The following is a 13,643-nucleotide window of genomic DNA, read 5'->3' as shown; positions in this document are numbered from 1 at the left end:
AATGGTCGCTAGCCGCTAGTCGATAGTGCATATTGGCCCTAATTCTTTCATTTTATTTAATGAAAAATATAAGAAACTTAAAATAAGGTTCAGCTTCTCTTCCCTGTTATTATATGTTACAAAATTATTTTATTTTTATTTTTATCATCCTTTGTAAATTCTATTCAAAATTTGACATGCTGTTATGTATTAAACATAGTAAATCATTCCCTAAAAAAGAATCAGTTATCATGAAATATTTTTAATAGTCTGATATAATATTTAAAATGTTCTAGCCATTTCATATCCTGTATCAAAATAATTAGCAAAAAAGAAATGTCAGAAAATAAAAATCTCCCAAAAAATAAAAAGCCCCTAAATGAAGAAAGAAATAGAAAAAGAGACTGAAATATTTGAGAGAAAGATTTTCATTAATAAAAAAAAAAAGGAAAAAAGTGATGTATGAGAGGAAACTGTAGAATTTCTAATTAAATCGAAGAAGCAGTTTAATTCAGTATCAATCATATTATTCTTGACAATGTTTTGATAATCACCTACATAAAGACATGTATAAAAGAATGAAGAGAGAACCTTTTCTTAATACAGATATGTACTATCACTATTATCAATTAAAAATAAAAATACGTTGTGGAAAACAATATTTTCTTAAAAAATCTTTCTAAAAAAATAATTCTTACAAAAAACATTGCAAAAAATATCAAACATATACTAAAATAGAGCTCCTGCAATCCCATGGAAGAAATGTACACAATAAATATATTATAATTCTTATTTTTATGTAAATTATAAATATTTTTTTAAAGATCTATCTGCATATTTTTAATAACCATATCTACCACGATTATTTTTTTTTTATAGAAATTTACAAGGAACTTAATTTATTATCTTATAGAGACTTTATAATCTTCAACTCTACAGTATGAAATATTTCTATTTGGAAGTCACAATCTGATATCTACAAAATATATTGTATTATACGCTGTAAAACCTTATTATTATATCGGTATATGTATATCAATATTAATTTATTTTTAAAAATCAACAGAAATAATTATTTTGAATATTATATATTAAAATGATAATTTGGTGTATCTGTTACATTTGTTTTGCAGAAACATTTCTGTATCACTATTTATATCAATATTAATAATTTAACATAAAAATAGTACCATATTTATAGTTTTTAATTATAACGAAAACTACCTCACATTGCTTCCATTTAAATTATTAAAATCTATTAAGTGCATTTGTGGCTATTTATATACATATATATACATATATATTACTCTTTTTATATGTTTAAAAAAAATACAATTTCTTCGAAATGTATATACTAACATGTAAAACAAATATGTTACTATATAATATTTGCTGAGAATGCAAAAACAATAAATGTATTTTTTATGACTCTATTATACAATGAACAAAAATAAATATATTTTGTATTTTATTTAGATAAAATACTATAAATAATTTATATGATCATCATACATTCATTCAATTCACATCAGTCACAAAATTCACTTTGATCACAAAATTCTAAATAAGTATATTACGATCAAATAAGGAAATATGTATACAAAACCTTTCCCTAATTCTAGCACACTTTCTGTGGTGATTTACCTTGAATGCAAAATTAATGCTTCGATCTTTGTATAAATAATATCAACTCGTTCTACGTAAAATGATATAATGATTTATCAAAAGTCAGTGTATCAAAATACGTACCTGTTTTCTTCAATTACATTTTTTAAAAAAATATGTGCCATGTATACATAAAGTAAAAAAAAGGAGATAAGCAAATCATAATTAATCAATTAATCGACGGTAATGCCCCTCATTAATTTTCGAAATTACAATTCTCATCCACCTTAACATCCTTAACTTACAAAAAGGTAAATATTCTCACTCAAAGATAGATAGATAGAAATCATGAATCCGTTAAACCGTCGATTGCAGTGGTAGGCCGTAGATTTATGATGCAACAATAATTTTACGTAACAATAATTAAATGCATCGCACATCTATGAAAATGATATTACTGAAATCATTCTACGAATTAAATAAATATAATATTTACATCACAGAACCTAAACCATATTTATCGTATCGTTTGAGACATGTGTAATGGCGTTAACATCAAATCGAATGCAGCATCCTTGAAATTTGCGCCTCTTAAATTCGCGTCGTGTAAATCAGATCCCGATAAGTCACAACACTGTAACAAATATAAATAATTTACTTGTATCATAAAAAAACAAAGAAATATGTATTATAAGAAGAATAATTATTAATAAGATACTACCTCTAAATCAGCACCAGCTAATACAGCTGATCTAAGAATACAGTTTCTTAAAATAGCATTTTTTAACGTTGCCACCCTAAGATTTACAGCAGCCATGATACTGCCTTCAAGATTGGCACCTTTAAGATTTACACCTTCCATATTAGCGGGTACACCTAAAGGGTCTTCAAAATTACACGAATGTAGATCGGCAGCGGCTAAATTCGCGCACAACATTCTTACGCGAATTAACTGTGCACCTTGTAAATTTGCATAAGACAAATCTGCTCGTTCAAAACAACAGCCAGATAAATTCGAACCTGCTAAACTACAGCCACGCATAATTGCATACTGAAATATTATTTCAAAGTTATGATAACTACATTTATTTATTTACATGAACTGAATGTATTATTATAACACCAAAGTAATTCTAATTACCTTAAAATTTATATTCCTGAGATCTAACTTTGATAAGTCAGCACCAACAAAATTAACACCTTGAAATCTAAGTTCTGAAGTTGTAGGTGTTGACATAATTGCTTTAAGTACATCTTTACGAGTAAAGGATACCAAACCACTCCTTTGAAGTTCTTTTTCATCTGCCATTGCAGTCAATATATCAATGGCACCTTCTATTCCATAGAAACGTGCTTCTGCCAAAACACCTAAAAAAAATGAAATATATAAAAATATAAATAAAATTACAACTAAAAAAGAAAAATCTTATATTCAATAGAAAAATTATTTAAATCATAATCACACCAAAAACCCATACAACTAACAAATTAATGAGTTACAAAATATTCTAAAAATCACACCTGCTGCATTCACATTGGCATCAAGTATTATCTGTCCATGTCTTAAATAATTCAACAATGGTTCAAAGTACGTGGGACTTCTATCAATTAAAAATGCACCATTTTTGTCTTGTCGACTAGGTAAGATTCTTTGTTCTGTGTCTGTAGCGTCTGTAAACATTCTGTGTTTTCGTATTATAAGTATGTGCAAAAATATTAACTAAAAATCAATAAAACAGTACCAGTACATTTTCTAATATAGTAATTACAACTCTGCTTAGACCATAAATCAATTAAACATATTTGCTTACCTGGCCAACATACACGTTGGTTCCTTTTTTGTTAAAGTATCTCTGGTTGTTGTGAAATACTTTCCACCGACATTCAGTGTAATCCATTCTGAATTAACTGAATTCTGATTTATCGGACTCCGAGTACAAGGCTTATCCTTTGGAATAAAATCTTCTCCACATGAAACATATAAAACATCGTCATCCCTGCAAGAAATTCATTCTGCTAAATTATGTGTGATATGAACATAATAGAAAAATAGCTTGATTTTTGATATAGTTTACTTTACCGAACTATATTGATATCATCGATTTCTCCACCCTGAACATTAAATATCCTTTTAGCAGTAATGTTAAATTTTGAACCAGCTGCTGTTAGCAATTCATCTAATGAACTGTTCACTATAAATACCTAAAACAAATACAAATCAAATTATATATCTAAAATTTATTATAATTTATTAAAATAACCACCTAAATCAATTTTGAATGAAGAACTTTGTTATTACAATTCTATTCTACAAGTAAAATTAAATTACATTTCTCCATAAAATGTATTAAATCTTTCATGAGTATAAATTTATCATCTATAACATAGAAATATTATAAAACAGTAATTCTGTTTATTTTTACAATCCTCTTTTTATACTTATTTTAATTGTTAACTATATAAATTTTTTAATAAGTATAAAAATCTTTTATAAAAATTAAATACAAAAAAATACAAATACAAATAATACAAATAAAACAATAATACAAATAATACAAAAATTAAATGCAAATAAATGGGTTTTAGAAATTATAAGGATATTTTCTCATATTTTAATTGTTCTATTAAAGATTTTATTTAAATATTATCGTCTCCAGTTTAAAAACTAAAAAATATAAATATGTATAAACCATACTTATATTTAATATTCATTAATTAACATATTAACAATAATTAACAAAATTTACTAACACATTTAGATACAAATAAAAATATATCTATTTTGTAGATTAAATATTTTATTTAAACAAAAAGAAATTATAAGAATATTAAATATAAAAATCCCCTAAACAGCTGTCCACGCCAAAAAAAAGATAATTTCCAAGTATACACTTAAAATTTTGTTTATGTAATAAACATACAGCATATATATGTAGCAACATTTTTCTAATATCTCTATAAGTATATCATATATAAATAATATATAAATTCATATTATTCAAAATAAAATAATATGTAATTTAATTACGATATAAAGCAAAAGTTGAAAAAATATAATGTGAAGGAATTGATTGAAAATAAAAAGTAAACAATTAATCAAAATTTATTATGCATATGAATAAAATCGCAGCCACCTTGCCATTTAAAACATCGGTGCCATTGACAAAAAGTGTTACCCTCTTCATAACTAGAAAACTGTAAATCTTAATGTAATAAAAAAGTAGTATTAGCCAGCAATACTAAATAAAATAAAATCACAAGCAAACTGCATTTAACACCGAACAACTTGCCATGTTAAAAATGGCTGTAAGATCTGAGGTATACATTTTTCAGATGTTAATACCATACAACTAAACGTGAATCATAAGTTTCTCATTGAAAAAAGGCCTTAAGTGTAAAGTTTTGACGCTTTCATAACTGCATATAAAGAAAATTGTAATTTAGATAAAAATTATTACCATGCTTTGATTATTACATTATAGAAAATCTAAACTACTTTATTTCCGCTTTTTTGATAATTACCAAGATAAAATTTAAAAAATATATCTTTATAATGTTTCGTATCATGTAACAATCTAATTATCTCAATTAAATATAATTAACTTTAATTAAATATAAAAATAACTGTGATTTATTATTACTGAAAGCATGCAAATTTAAGTGAGTGTGTATTATACTGTTATCAGAGAAAATTTCTTCTCTGCTGTTATATTCGATTTGATGAAATCTGGGGACTTTAAGATTGTTTCGGATGCCCATAAAACACTGTACACAGACTTCTGTCTGTGGCGCTGAATCAGAATTATATAAACAAATCTCAGCATTCATATACCAAAACTTAGTGAAACCGTCCAAAAATTGAGTCGTTTTTAGTCATGAAAAATCAACATGGAAGGTCAATAAAGTCCCCGCGTTCTTGCAAGACAGACAGAAATGAGTAGAGTGTCTCTGATTCCGTCTAAGATATTCATATCATGTCACGCGTGCGCAAAATGAGAACCTTCTTGTCTACCATGTTGATTTTTCATAACTACTCACGATTCAATATTCGGGCGGTTTTCCCTAGCGAGTGTCAAGAACCGTCTATATCACTGTGGTGTGTACGGTCGGACGCAAAAGTTTTATGATTTTAAAGTCACTCGTTATTTGCAGCTTACACTATTATACCTAGCAATACGATTTATACTATGCTGCACTATGTACAAAAATCTACAAAAATTCACAAGCGCATTGTGCTACAATAATTTATAAGCGATCTGTTTTACACATAGTCATATATTAAATCAATTTTAAATTTCGTTTCGGCTTATAGGAGATGTTTGTAGCTAGGTAAAAATCATCAAAACCAACTTCACATAATCATACCAAAAGCAAATTCACGCGATAACGTGACAATACTAATTTCTTTTACTCTCCCATGTTTGTTACAAAATATTTTATCGACTTCAATATCTACCTTATTCTATGATACTTGTTATGAATGAAGCTATAGAAAGATTGGTATTACTGATTATTATTCATTTATTCACACAGATCCAACATTTAACCTAGACGCAAAGTAAGAAATTATGGCTACGTACTGTTTCACAGGATGATTTCGTCAGTGAAAATGAATGATTGTTTAACATTCAAGTGAATTATAATCATTTTAAATACTTTATTTATCATGGAGTTGGGTTTACCTAATACGTTATTACCAGGTGATCCACGATTAGTAGATCACATTGTAGGAGAAGTTAAATCTCAAGGAATTTTTGATCAATTTCGTAAAGAATGTATTGCCGATGTTGATACCAAGGTATACAATATATTTGTATATAATATTTAAACAATTGATTCATTATTAAAACCTTATGCAATAATATAACTATTATTATATACATTTTGAACAATATTTTGAAATCATAATATAGTCATTTTTAAAGTAATGTATATATATGGTTTTTACCTACTATATTCAAATACATGCTATATAATAACAATTTTTCATGCTTATTTATAGGCATATATATTGTTGGTAATAATTTTTATCGTTTTCATTACAGCCAGCATATCAAAATTTACGTACAAGAGTAGAAGGATCTGTAAATTCTTTCCTTAGCAAACAATCATGGAAACCAGATTTAAACAAAAATCAGTTGAGAGAAACATTAAGGAAGCACATACATGAAGCACCTTATTTAGATGCTGGTGTAGAACGCATAGTAGATCAAGTAGTAAATCCAAAAGTATATTCTGTCTTCATGCATCAGATTGAAGATGTAGTATACAAATTTTTAGGAATAGAAAGACCCAAGGCAAAAGAAAAAAATGGTTTGTGTGGCCTTAAAGATTTATTACCCAAAGATTTAGATCCTGTTTCACCAGAGTCTGATAAAAATAGTTTAAAAGATGTATCTTTGGAGTCTATGGATGCAATGGAAGATTTAGAAATAAAAAAAGATATAAAATTTAATGAACAAAAGTCACTAGACGAAGAAATCTCCAATGAAAAAGGTAAAGATAGTATATCTGAGAATGGACAGGTTTCTTCAGAAGAAAAAGCATTAGATGAAAGTGATAAAATTTTTAATAAGACTGGTAGTATTTTAAATTTAAATATATCTGGAAAATCAGATGATAAAACAGAGGAGGATGAAGAAGACAGTCCCACTTTTGAACCAATTGATATTATGAATCTAAATGAATCTAATAATTCCAATGATTCACATTTATCAGGTATATCAGAATTAACTAGCCATAGATCTAGAAGTCCTGATTTTTGTAACGAATTATCAAGAGACAACTTTGATTATAGTAATCAAGATTCACAACTAAGCAAAGTTTCTTCTGATTCGCGATTATCTATTGTAACTGACTTTGGATCTTCTAATCATGCATCAACTCCAATACATGATCCATTGAAAGATGAAGTCAATAAAGATAGGTATGATGTTAAAAATATTAAAGACAATTTTAAAGCTATCAGAGAATATGAATCCAGTAAAAATAAAAGTAATAAAAATATTTTTGAATTAAATAAGAATAAGGATGTACAAGATGTTAAAGATTCTAAAACTATTAAAAACAATTTATCCTCTAAAGAAAATTCTCGTGATGCTACAGATAGCAGTATAAAAGATAGATATGAACATAAAAATAATAAAGATAAAAGCAGAGACCATGAATCTAAATCAAAATCAAAAGATAAAAATCATGTAAAAGATGGGAAGCATCATAGAGATAGAAGTAGTGACAAAAAAAAAGAAAGAAGTCATAGCAGTTCAAAGTATGACAAATATGATAAAAATAAACCTAAAGATAAAAACGATCAACCAAAAGAAACTATAGATAAAATTAAAGATACGGAAAAGGATAACTACAATAAGACAAAGGAAGATAAAATAAGAGAGACAGACAAGAAAGATAATATTAGTAAAGAAGGAAAAGATCTAAAAGATCTTTACAAAGAAAAAATTAGGGAGCTTAGAGAAAAGAAAGAATTAACAGAAAAAGAAAAATTAAATAAAGACAACAAAGAATCAAAATCAAATAAAGAAAATAAAGACAAAAAGGATTCTCCAAAAGATAAAAAGTTGTATAAAAAAGATCATAAAACTTCCTCCAAAAATTCTTCATCAAGTTCTCATGAAGTGAAAACTATTAAAGCATCTGAAAAAGTTATTGATGGGAAAGAAAAAAGAAATGAATCAAAGGACAGAGATAAGAATAAACGAGATGAAAGACGTACTTCTAAAGATCATATGAAGTCTAAAAATCATATCAGTATGAAATCAGACCCACCAGAAAAATTAGATAAACAGGATGTAAAGAAATTTATAAAAAGTGAAAAAGAAGAAAAGATTGATAAACCTGAAGTAAGAAAAGATGTTAAGTCAAATAATGAAAAGATAAATGGTAAAAAGGACACTAAAAATCATACGCAAAGTAAAAGTTCAACACGAAACGAGAAATTAGATAGCAAGAAAGATAATAAAAGTGATTCCCAACATAAAGACAAAAGGCGAAGAGAAGAGAAAAAGTCCAAGTCAAAAGATGACCATTCTAGTTTAAGAAGGAATTCTAATGATCGACGTTCTACAGATAGAGATGGTTCAAATGGGTCAAGTAGCAAAAGTTCACAGTCTAGTAATTCCGGATCTAACATTGCAAATAATAAGTCAAACACATCAACTTTTTCTAAAGAAACAAATCATATGAGTAATTCAGGCAGTGAAACATCAGACAATGTTGAAGAATCACATCCAAGTGATCTGAACTTATCATTTGAACAACAAAGTTATAAATTGGATAAAACAACAGAATTACATACAGAATACAAAACTGACAACACTAATAATCATGAAATACATATTAAACAAGAATTAGAATTTAATGACATTAACCTGCCTCTAAAAAAACGAGCATTGCTAGAAGAAGACTATATTTCAGGAGAAATGAAAGTAAAAAAACCAAAATTTGCAAAAAATATACATGAAGCTAAAAAATTAATGAAAATTAGGAAACAAATAGAGAAACAGAAGCTTAAAGAAAATAAAAAATTAGAGAAGAAACTTAGTGAAAAAATAGAACAACCAATTCAAACAAATACCATAAATAATGATAATGTTGAAAGTATGCCAGATGAAGAACGTGTTCAAATAATAGAAATACCAGATGAAGAATATGAAGAGCCATATCCTGAGAAATATACTAATTTAACATTAGAAGAAAGATCAATAATGATGTTACAAACTGAAGCTGGTGCAAAAGATTTGTTGGAGACACATTCTAATCTAAAATTGAAATTGTCAGACATGGAACTGTGTATAAAAAAATCATTAAGTGAAACACTTCCCAATAAAATAGAAAAGGAATCTATCCAACCACTGAGTTCAAATATTCAAAAAACATTGTCTAGTAAGAAAGGAGTTGAAAATTCACAAAACAAAAAATTGTCTTCTAGCATAGAAGAAGCAGACAACAATATGATAAAGGCAGAAGAAATAGATCATTCTGTAGACATATATTCTAAAAAGGAAATGCAACAAGAAACCAGTGTATCTAAAATAAAAATACATGTAGTACCTCAAGAACCAAACCATTTTAGTATTGATAGTAATAAAAAAGATGTAAGCGAGAAAAAAGAGCAATTACAGTTAAGTAATATAAATACACATAACATGACTTGTTCAAACAATAATAAAAGTATAGAGATACCTACAACATCAAAATTTAGAGATCAAGATGTTTCTCAGGATGCTCAAAATAGTAGTCTTTCTAATGTAAATAGCTGTATAATTAATAGAGATTGCATTATAAAATCTAAAGAGCAACCAGAGGCAATAGAATCAACATCAATGGAAACTGAAGATAACGAAGATTGTCGTTACTTCAAAGCAGATAATGAAAAATCAGAAAAATTTTCTAGTTTCTTAGAATCATTGGAATTGATAGAAAACAGTTCTTTAGAAGACATAATAGAGAGTTTAGGAGGTCAAGTTGTATCTTCAGTGCCAAAAGCTATGGCACCACCTTTACCAAAACGCAAACATTCGTCTAGCCCATTAACAGATATATTATTAAATAATTCAAATAATAATAACGATAGTCAAAAAGGACTGAGTCTACCTAATGAAGAAGCATTAAGTAATATAAAAAAGAGAAAACTGGTACCTAAGAAGCAAAGGCTTCAACCAAACATATGTGCTCCACAAGGACTTTTAAATGGGGAAAATTTTGTTATGCCTTTAAGTCCAGAAAGTGATGTATCTGCAACAAGTGAAAAAATACCCTCTTCAAATCTGATTAAAGAAGACAAAGGGTATGTTGAATAATTATTTCTTTTTCATTTTTACTTATTTTTTTAACCCCTTAATGCTTTTCTCAAATTCACCATTATAAAATGCACAAATTTTTCATTTATTCATTTTATGTGGATATGAAAACATTTCTGCATTTCTAAAGATGTCATTATAAAAAATAAAGAATTGTACTCAACATGCCTGATTATACAATGATTAGATCATTTTCTGTACTATTTTTCTGTATAATATTGTAATAATTCAACAATAACACAATAATAATCATAGAAAGAATAAAATGTAACAATAAAAACAATAAAACAAAATTCTAAACTATCGAAAAGACAACATAATGAAGAATTTTAGTTATTCGAAAACTGAAAAAATAGGCATATAATATAGACATATATATAATAAGACATACCACTTTAAAGTTGTGGATATTGTTATCTTTATTCATTTAATATATGTATAAAAGGAAGCAATTAGTAAAGCAACATACAATATAATTTATAAATAGCATAAAGTGTTACAGTTTCAATTTTATCCGTGGTTAGATTGAACATCAAGCGGTGGGCATATTGGCTTAGCTCATGAATTGGACATGTTCATATATGTCATGGACGTGAGCGTCAAGGGGTTAATATAGGGAAGGATGTTAATACCAGAGTTTTTTTTTTATAAACTTCTAGATAAATATTTTATTTTTATAAGTATATGTAAAAAATTAAAAATCTTATATTTATTATAAATTTGTTTAAGGTCTCTATTTATGAAAAAAACAAGTTACCTAGAAGCTATTGAGATATCAAATACCAACAAATTATATATAACATACAATGTAAAAAGTTAAATCTACATATTTTTTGTAATGTTAAAATATTTCATTTAAAATATGGATGTATCTTCACTATTCATACTATAATTAGTTTGTTATGTAATTGCAGCCGGCATAGAAGCAGTCAACGTTATTCAAGTGATGACTTATACAAACCACGTCCATTATTTTCAAGTTCTTCTCGTAGAAGTAGGAGATCTAATCAGGTATAGCTAGTAGTTCATAGTCTCAGATGTTGAATTGTTTTACTTTATATAAACAGAAATCCTAGCTGTTTTCTAATTCTAGTAACACACCCTATATTGTATTTCAATCAAATATTTTTAAACTTTAATTAATGTGAGATACTGATGTGACCAAGGAAAAATTTTGTGAACTATTATACTTATAATATATGTAAAATTTATTCTAAAAATTTAGTCATATCTTTTATGCAAGACATTTAAGTCAATGTATTTAATGTTTCTTTAAGTATGTATTATATTAGAGAAATTTGAAAGTTTTCTATAGATTGACATTCTTTAAATATATTGTAAATTTGAAAAGAAAAATCTGCATTACATCTAAATAGAAAGAATACTAAATATATTTTAAGGAATTCTTACATAATGTTATAATTTGGATAAGAATTACTTACGTAAAATTATTAAATCTAACACAGTATTAACAAAGAAAAATATGCACTTCAAAATATTTTTGAAATAGAAGTAAAGATCTTTTAAGAACATTTATTTAATAAATAATCAAGTTTACAATACTTTGAAAAATTCAGAAAAACGTAAACACAAATACGTATGTGAATGAATTGAAAATTGTTGCAAAAATTTATTTTTTCAAGAATATATATAAATTTTTGTGAATATGTATGTTTAAGTTACATTTGAAATTATATTAAGTACTACATCTGAATAATTCTTGTTTATAAAAAAAAGAATTAATATTTTTTCATATTACTTATATGAAAATTATTGTATAAAATTCAACTTCTTATAAAAAATACACAAATGCGTAATTAATAGTGTGCAATTTTCGTTAATATATAATACATTACATTAAAAATGTACATGATATATTTATAGGACTACAAGTTAGGTAATTATTGTATACATATTATTTAAAACAAACACATTACTTACAATATAACTTTTATGTATGCTTATAAGAAATTTTATAGTGTAATTTTCTTTTAAGTTACTACTTGCTAAAGTGTACATGTTGATAAAGAATGTATAAGAATAGTGCAAGCCTGATAAGATTAAAGGGAAAAAATTGTTAGTACTTTTGAACAGTTATTTTAGAGAATAATGTATGATTCAAAGTATAACAATATTGTTTGCTTCTTGACATATTCTATTGGTAAATATATTGCACTTTAATTTAGTGAAAGTGTTAGTAATTAAAACCAATTTTTCTGTGATGTTAAAAGAAGATAAGCAATAGTTTCTATAAACGTTTTTACTTTTTTCTTTTTTTTAAGTATGAAACAACAGCAACGAGAAAATTGCAATGCAGGGGAACGACTAATTGCACACTATCTCACTTCCAACTCAATACTTAAAGATTGTAATATTACATTTTTACAAAAAAATGTTATATTTGTTAATAAGCATGTTCTTTATTCTATACATGCATAAGTTTGTATAAATATGTATATAAAATAGAAGTAGATTACACTTTATTACTGTGAAAATATTGTAGAATATTTTTTCCAACTTTTTAAAATATTTATTGCTATATGTAATATAGTAACTAACAATTTATAAAACCCATTATTACTATAATTGCTTTAAAATAAAGTGACTTTTTGTATACATGTTAAACAACCTATAAATATTTAAATCCTACCTTTAATTTTATATATTTGAATAAACAGTTCTACTACATTGTATGATATATTTAAACTGGAATTTTCTTAATTAGGAGTAATACTGTAATTTCTTTAATTAAGTATGTAAAAAGCGATTTCATTTTAAACGTTGCAGATGATAAGGTGAAAATAAAATTGTGTATAATTGCGTGGTTATGTCGATGGAATTATGAAATATTTAACTACAAAGAAATGCATCGTACAAAATATAAAGTTAGCGGTTAAATAATTAAATTATACATTGAAGAAATTTCAATTACATCTGTTGAATTAGCCTGTTTTTTCTTTCAACTCAAGGAAAGCTATATATATCGATCGACCTTGTTATTTAATCATACTTGATATAAATATGCAATACGAGCAAAGACCCTTATGTATTATTTAAAACATTATATCATAAGTTGAATTTTTACGTATACAAAAAAAAAACAAGTTAATATAATTGACTCGATTGAATCATCTTGGAAAGTACTGCAACGTGTAAAGTATTGCACGCGATAGTTCGTAATCACGATATTTTCTATAAATAGAATATGTGAATAGTTTGTTATACGGTGCGTAACACAATCTT

The 13,643-nt window shown here is 26.2% G+C and overlaps 2 protein-coding genes across 5 annotated transcripts; one reads left to right on the top strand and one right to left on the bottom strand.

Moving 5' to 3' along the window:
* Positions 1–467: 467 nt before the first annotated feature.
* LOC126873816 (BTB/POZ domain-containing protein KCTD9) lies at positions 468–5,166 on the bottom strand. 2 transcript variants are annotated; one of them, XM_050635082.1, is made up of 7 exons: positions 5,107–5,166; positions 3,665–3,786; positions 3,396–3,581; positions 3,106–3,266; positions 2,726–2,952; positions 2,306–2,635; positions 468–2,218 (listed from the first exon to the last, which is right to left on the bottom strand). In XM_050635082.1, the coding sequence occupies exons 1-7, from the start codon at positions 5,149–5,151 to the stop codon at positions 2,102–2,104; spliced, it is 1,188 nt and encodes a 395-aa protein (XP_050491039.1). In that variant the 5' UTR covers positions 5,152–5,166; the 3' UTR covers positions 468–2,101. The 2 variants fall into 2 exon arrangements, with proteins under 2 accessions (XP_050491039.1, XP_050491038.1); XM_050635081.1 differs by lacking the exon at positions 5,107–5,166 and adding an exon at positions 4,719–4,936.
* A 756-nt stretch (positions 5,167–5,922) lies between these two features.
* LOC126873805 (myb-like protein X) lies at positions 5,923–13,016 on the top strand. 3 transcript variants are annotated; one of them, XM_050635053.1, is made up of 4 exons: positions 5,923–6,084; positions 6,175–6,382; positions 6,630–10,387; positions 11,315–13,016. In XM_050635053.1, exons 2-4 carry the CDS (start codon positions 6,251–6,253, stop codon positions 11,415–11,417), a joined length of 3,993 nt encoding a protein of 1,330 aa, XP_050491010.1. In that variant the 5' UTR covers positions 5,923–6,084; positions 6,175–6,250; the 3' UTR covers positions 11,418–13,016. The 3 variants fall into 3 exon arrangements, with proteins under 3 accessions (XP_050491010.1, XP_050491011.1, XP_050491009.1); XM_050635054.1 differs by lacking the exon at positions 5,923–6,084 and adding an exon at positions 11,130–11,208 and having other exon boundaries at positions 6,091–6,382; XM_050635052.1 differs by lacking the exon at positions 5,923–6,084 and having other exon boundaries at positions 6,091–6,382.
* Positions 13,017–13,643: the final 627 nt, after the last annotated feature.

This window comes from Bombus huntii, chromosome 15, assembly GCF_024542735.1.
Source record: "Bombus huntii isolate Logan2020A chromosome 15, iyBomHunt1.1, whole genome shotgun sequence".
Classification (NCBI taxonomy): Eukaryota; Metazoa; Arthropoda; class Insecta; order Hymenoptera; family Apidae; genus Bombus; species Bombus huntii.
This window is presented reverse-complemented; position numbering and strand designations above follow the sequence as displayed.

Coding starts and splice junctions, on each gene's coding strand:
- LOC126873816 (XM_050635081.1), bottom strand. CDS start 4,769: ATGAAGAGGGTAACACTTTTTGTCAATGGCACCGATGTTTTAAATGGC. Junction 3,582..3,664: donor GATGATATCAATATAGTTCG/GTAAAGTAAACT, acceptor AATTTCTTGCAG/GGATGACGATGTTTTATATG. Junction 2,219..2,305: donor TAGCTGGTGCTGATTTAGAG/GTAGTATCTTAT, acceptor TATTTGTTACAG/TGTTGTGACTTATCGGGATC.
- LOC126873805 (XM_050635053.1), top strand. CDS start 6,251: ATGGAGTTGGGTTTACCTAATACGTTATTACCAGGTGATCCACGATTA. Junction 6,383..6,629: donor TTGCCGATGTTGATACCAAG/GTATACAATATA, acceptor TTTTCATTACAG/CCAGCATATCAAAATTTACG. Junction 10,388..11,314: donor CTGATTAAAGAAGACAAAGG/GTATGTTGAATA, acceptor ATGTAATTGCAG/CCGGCATAGAAGCAGTCAAC.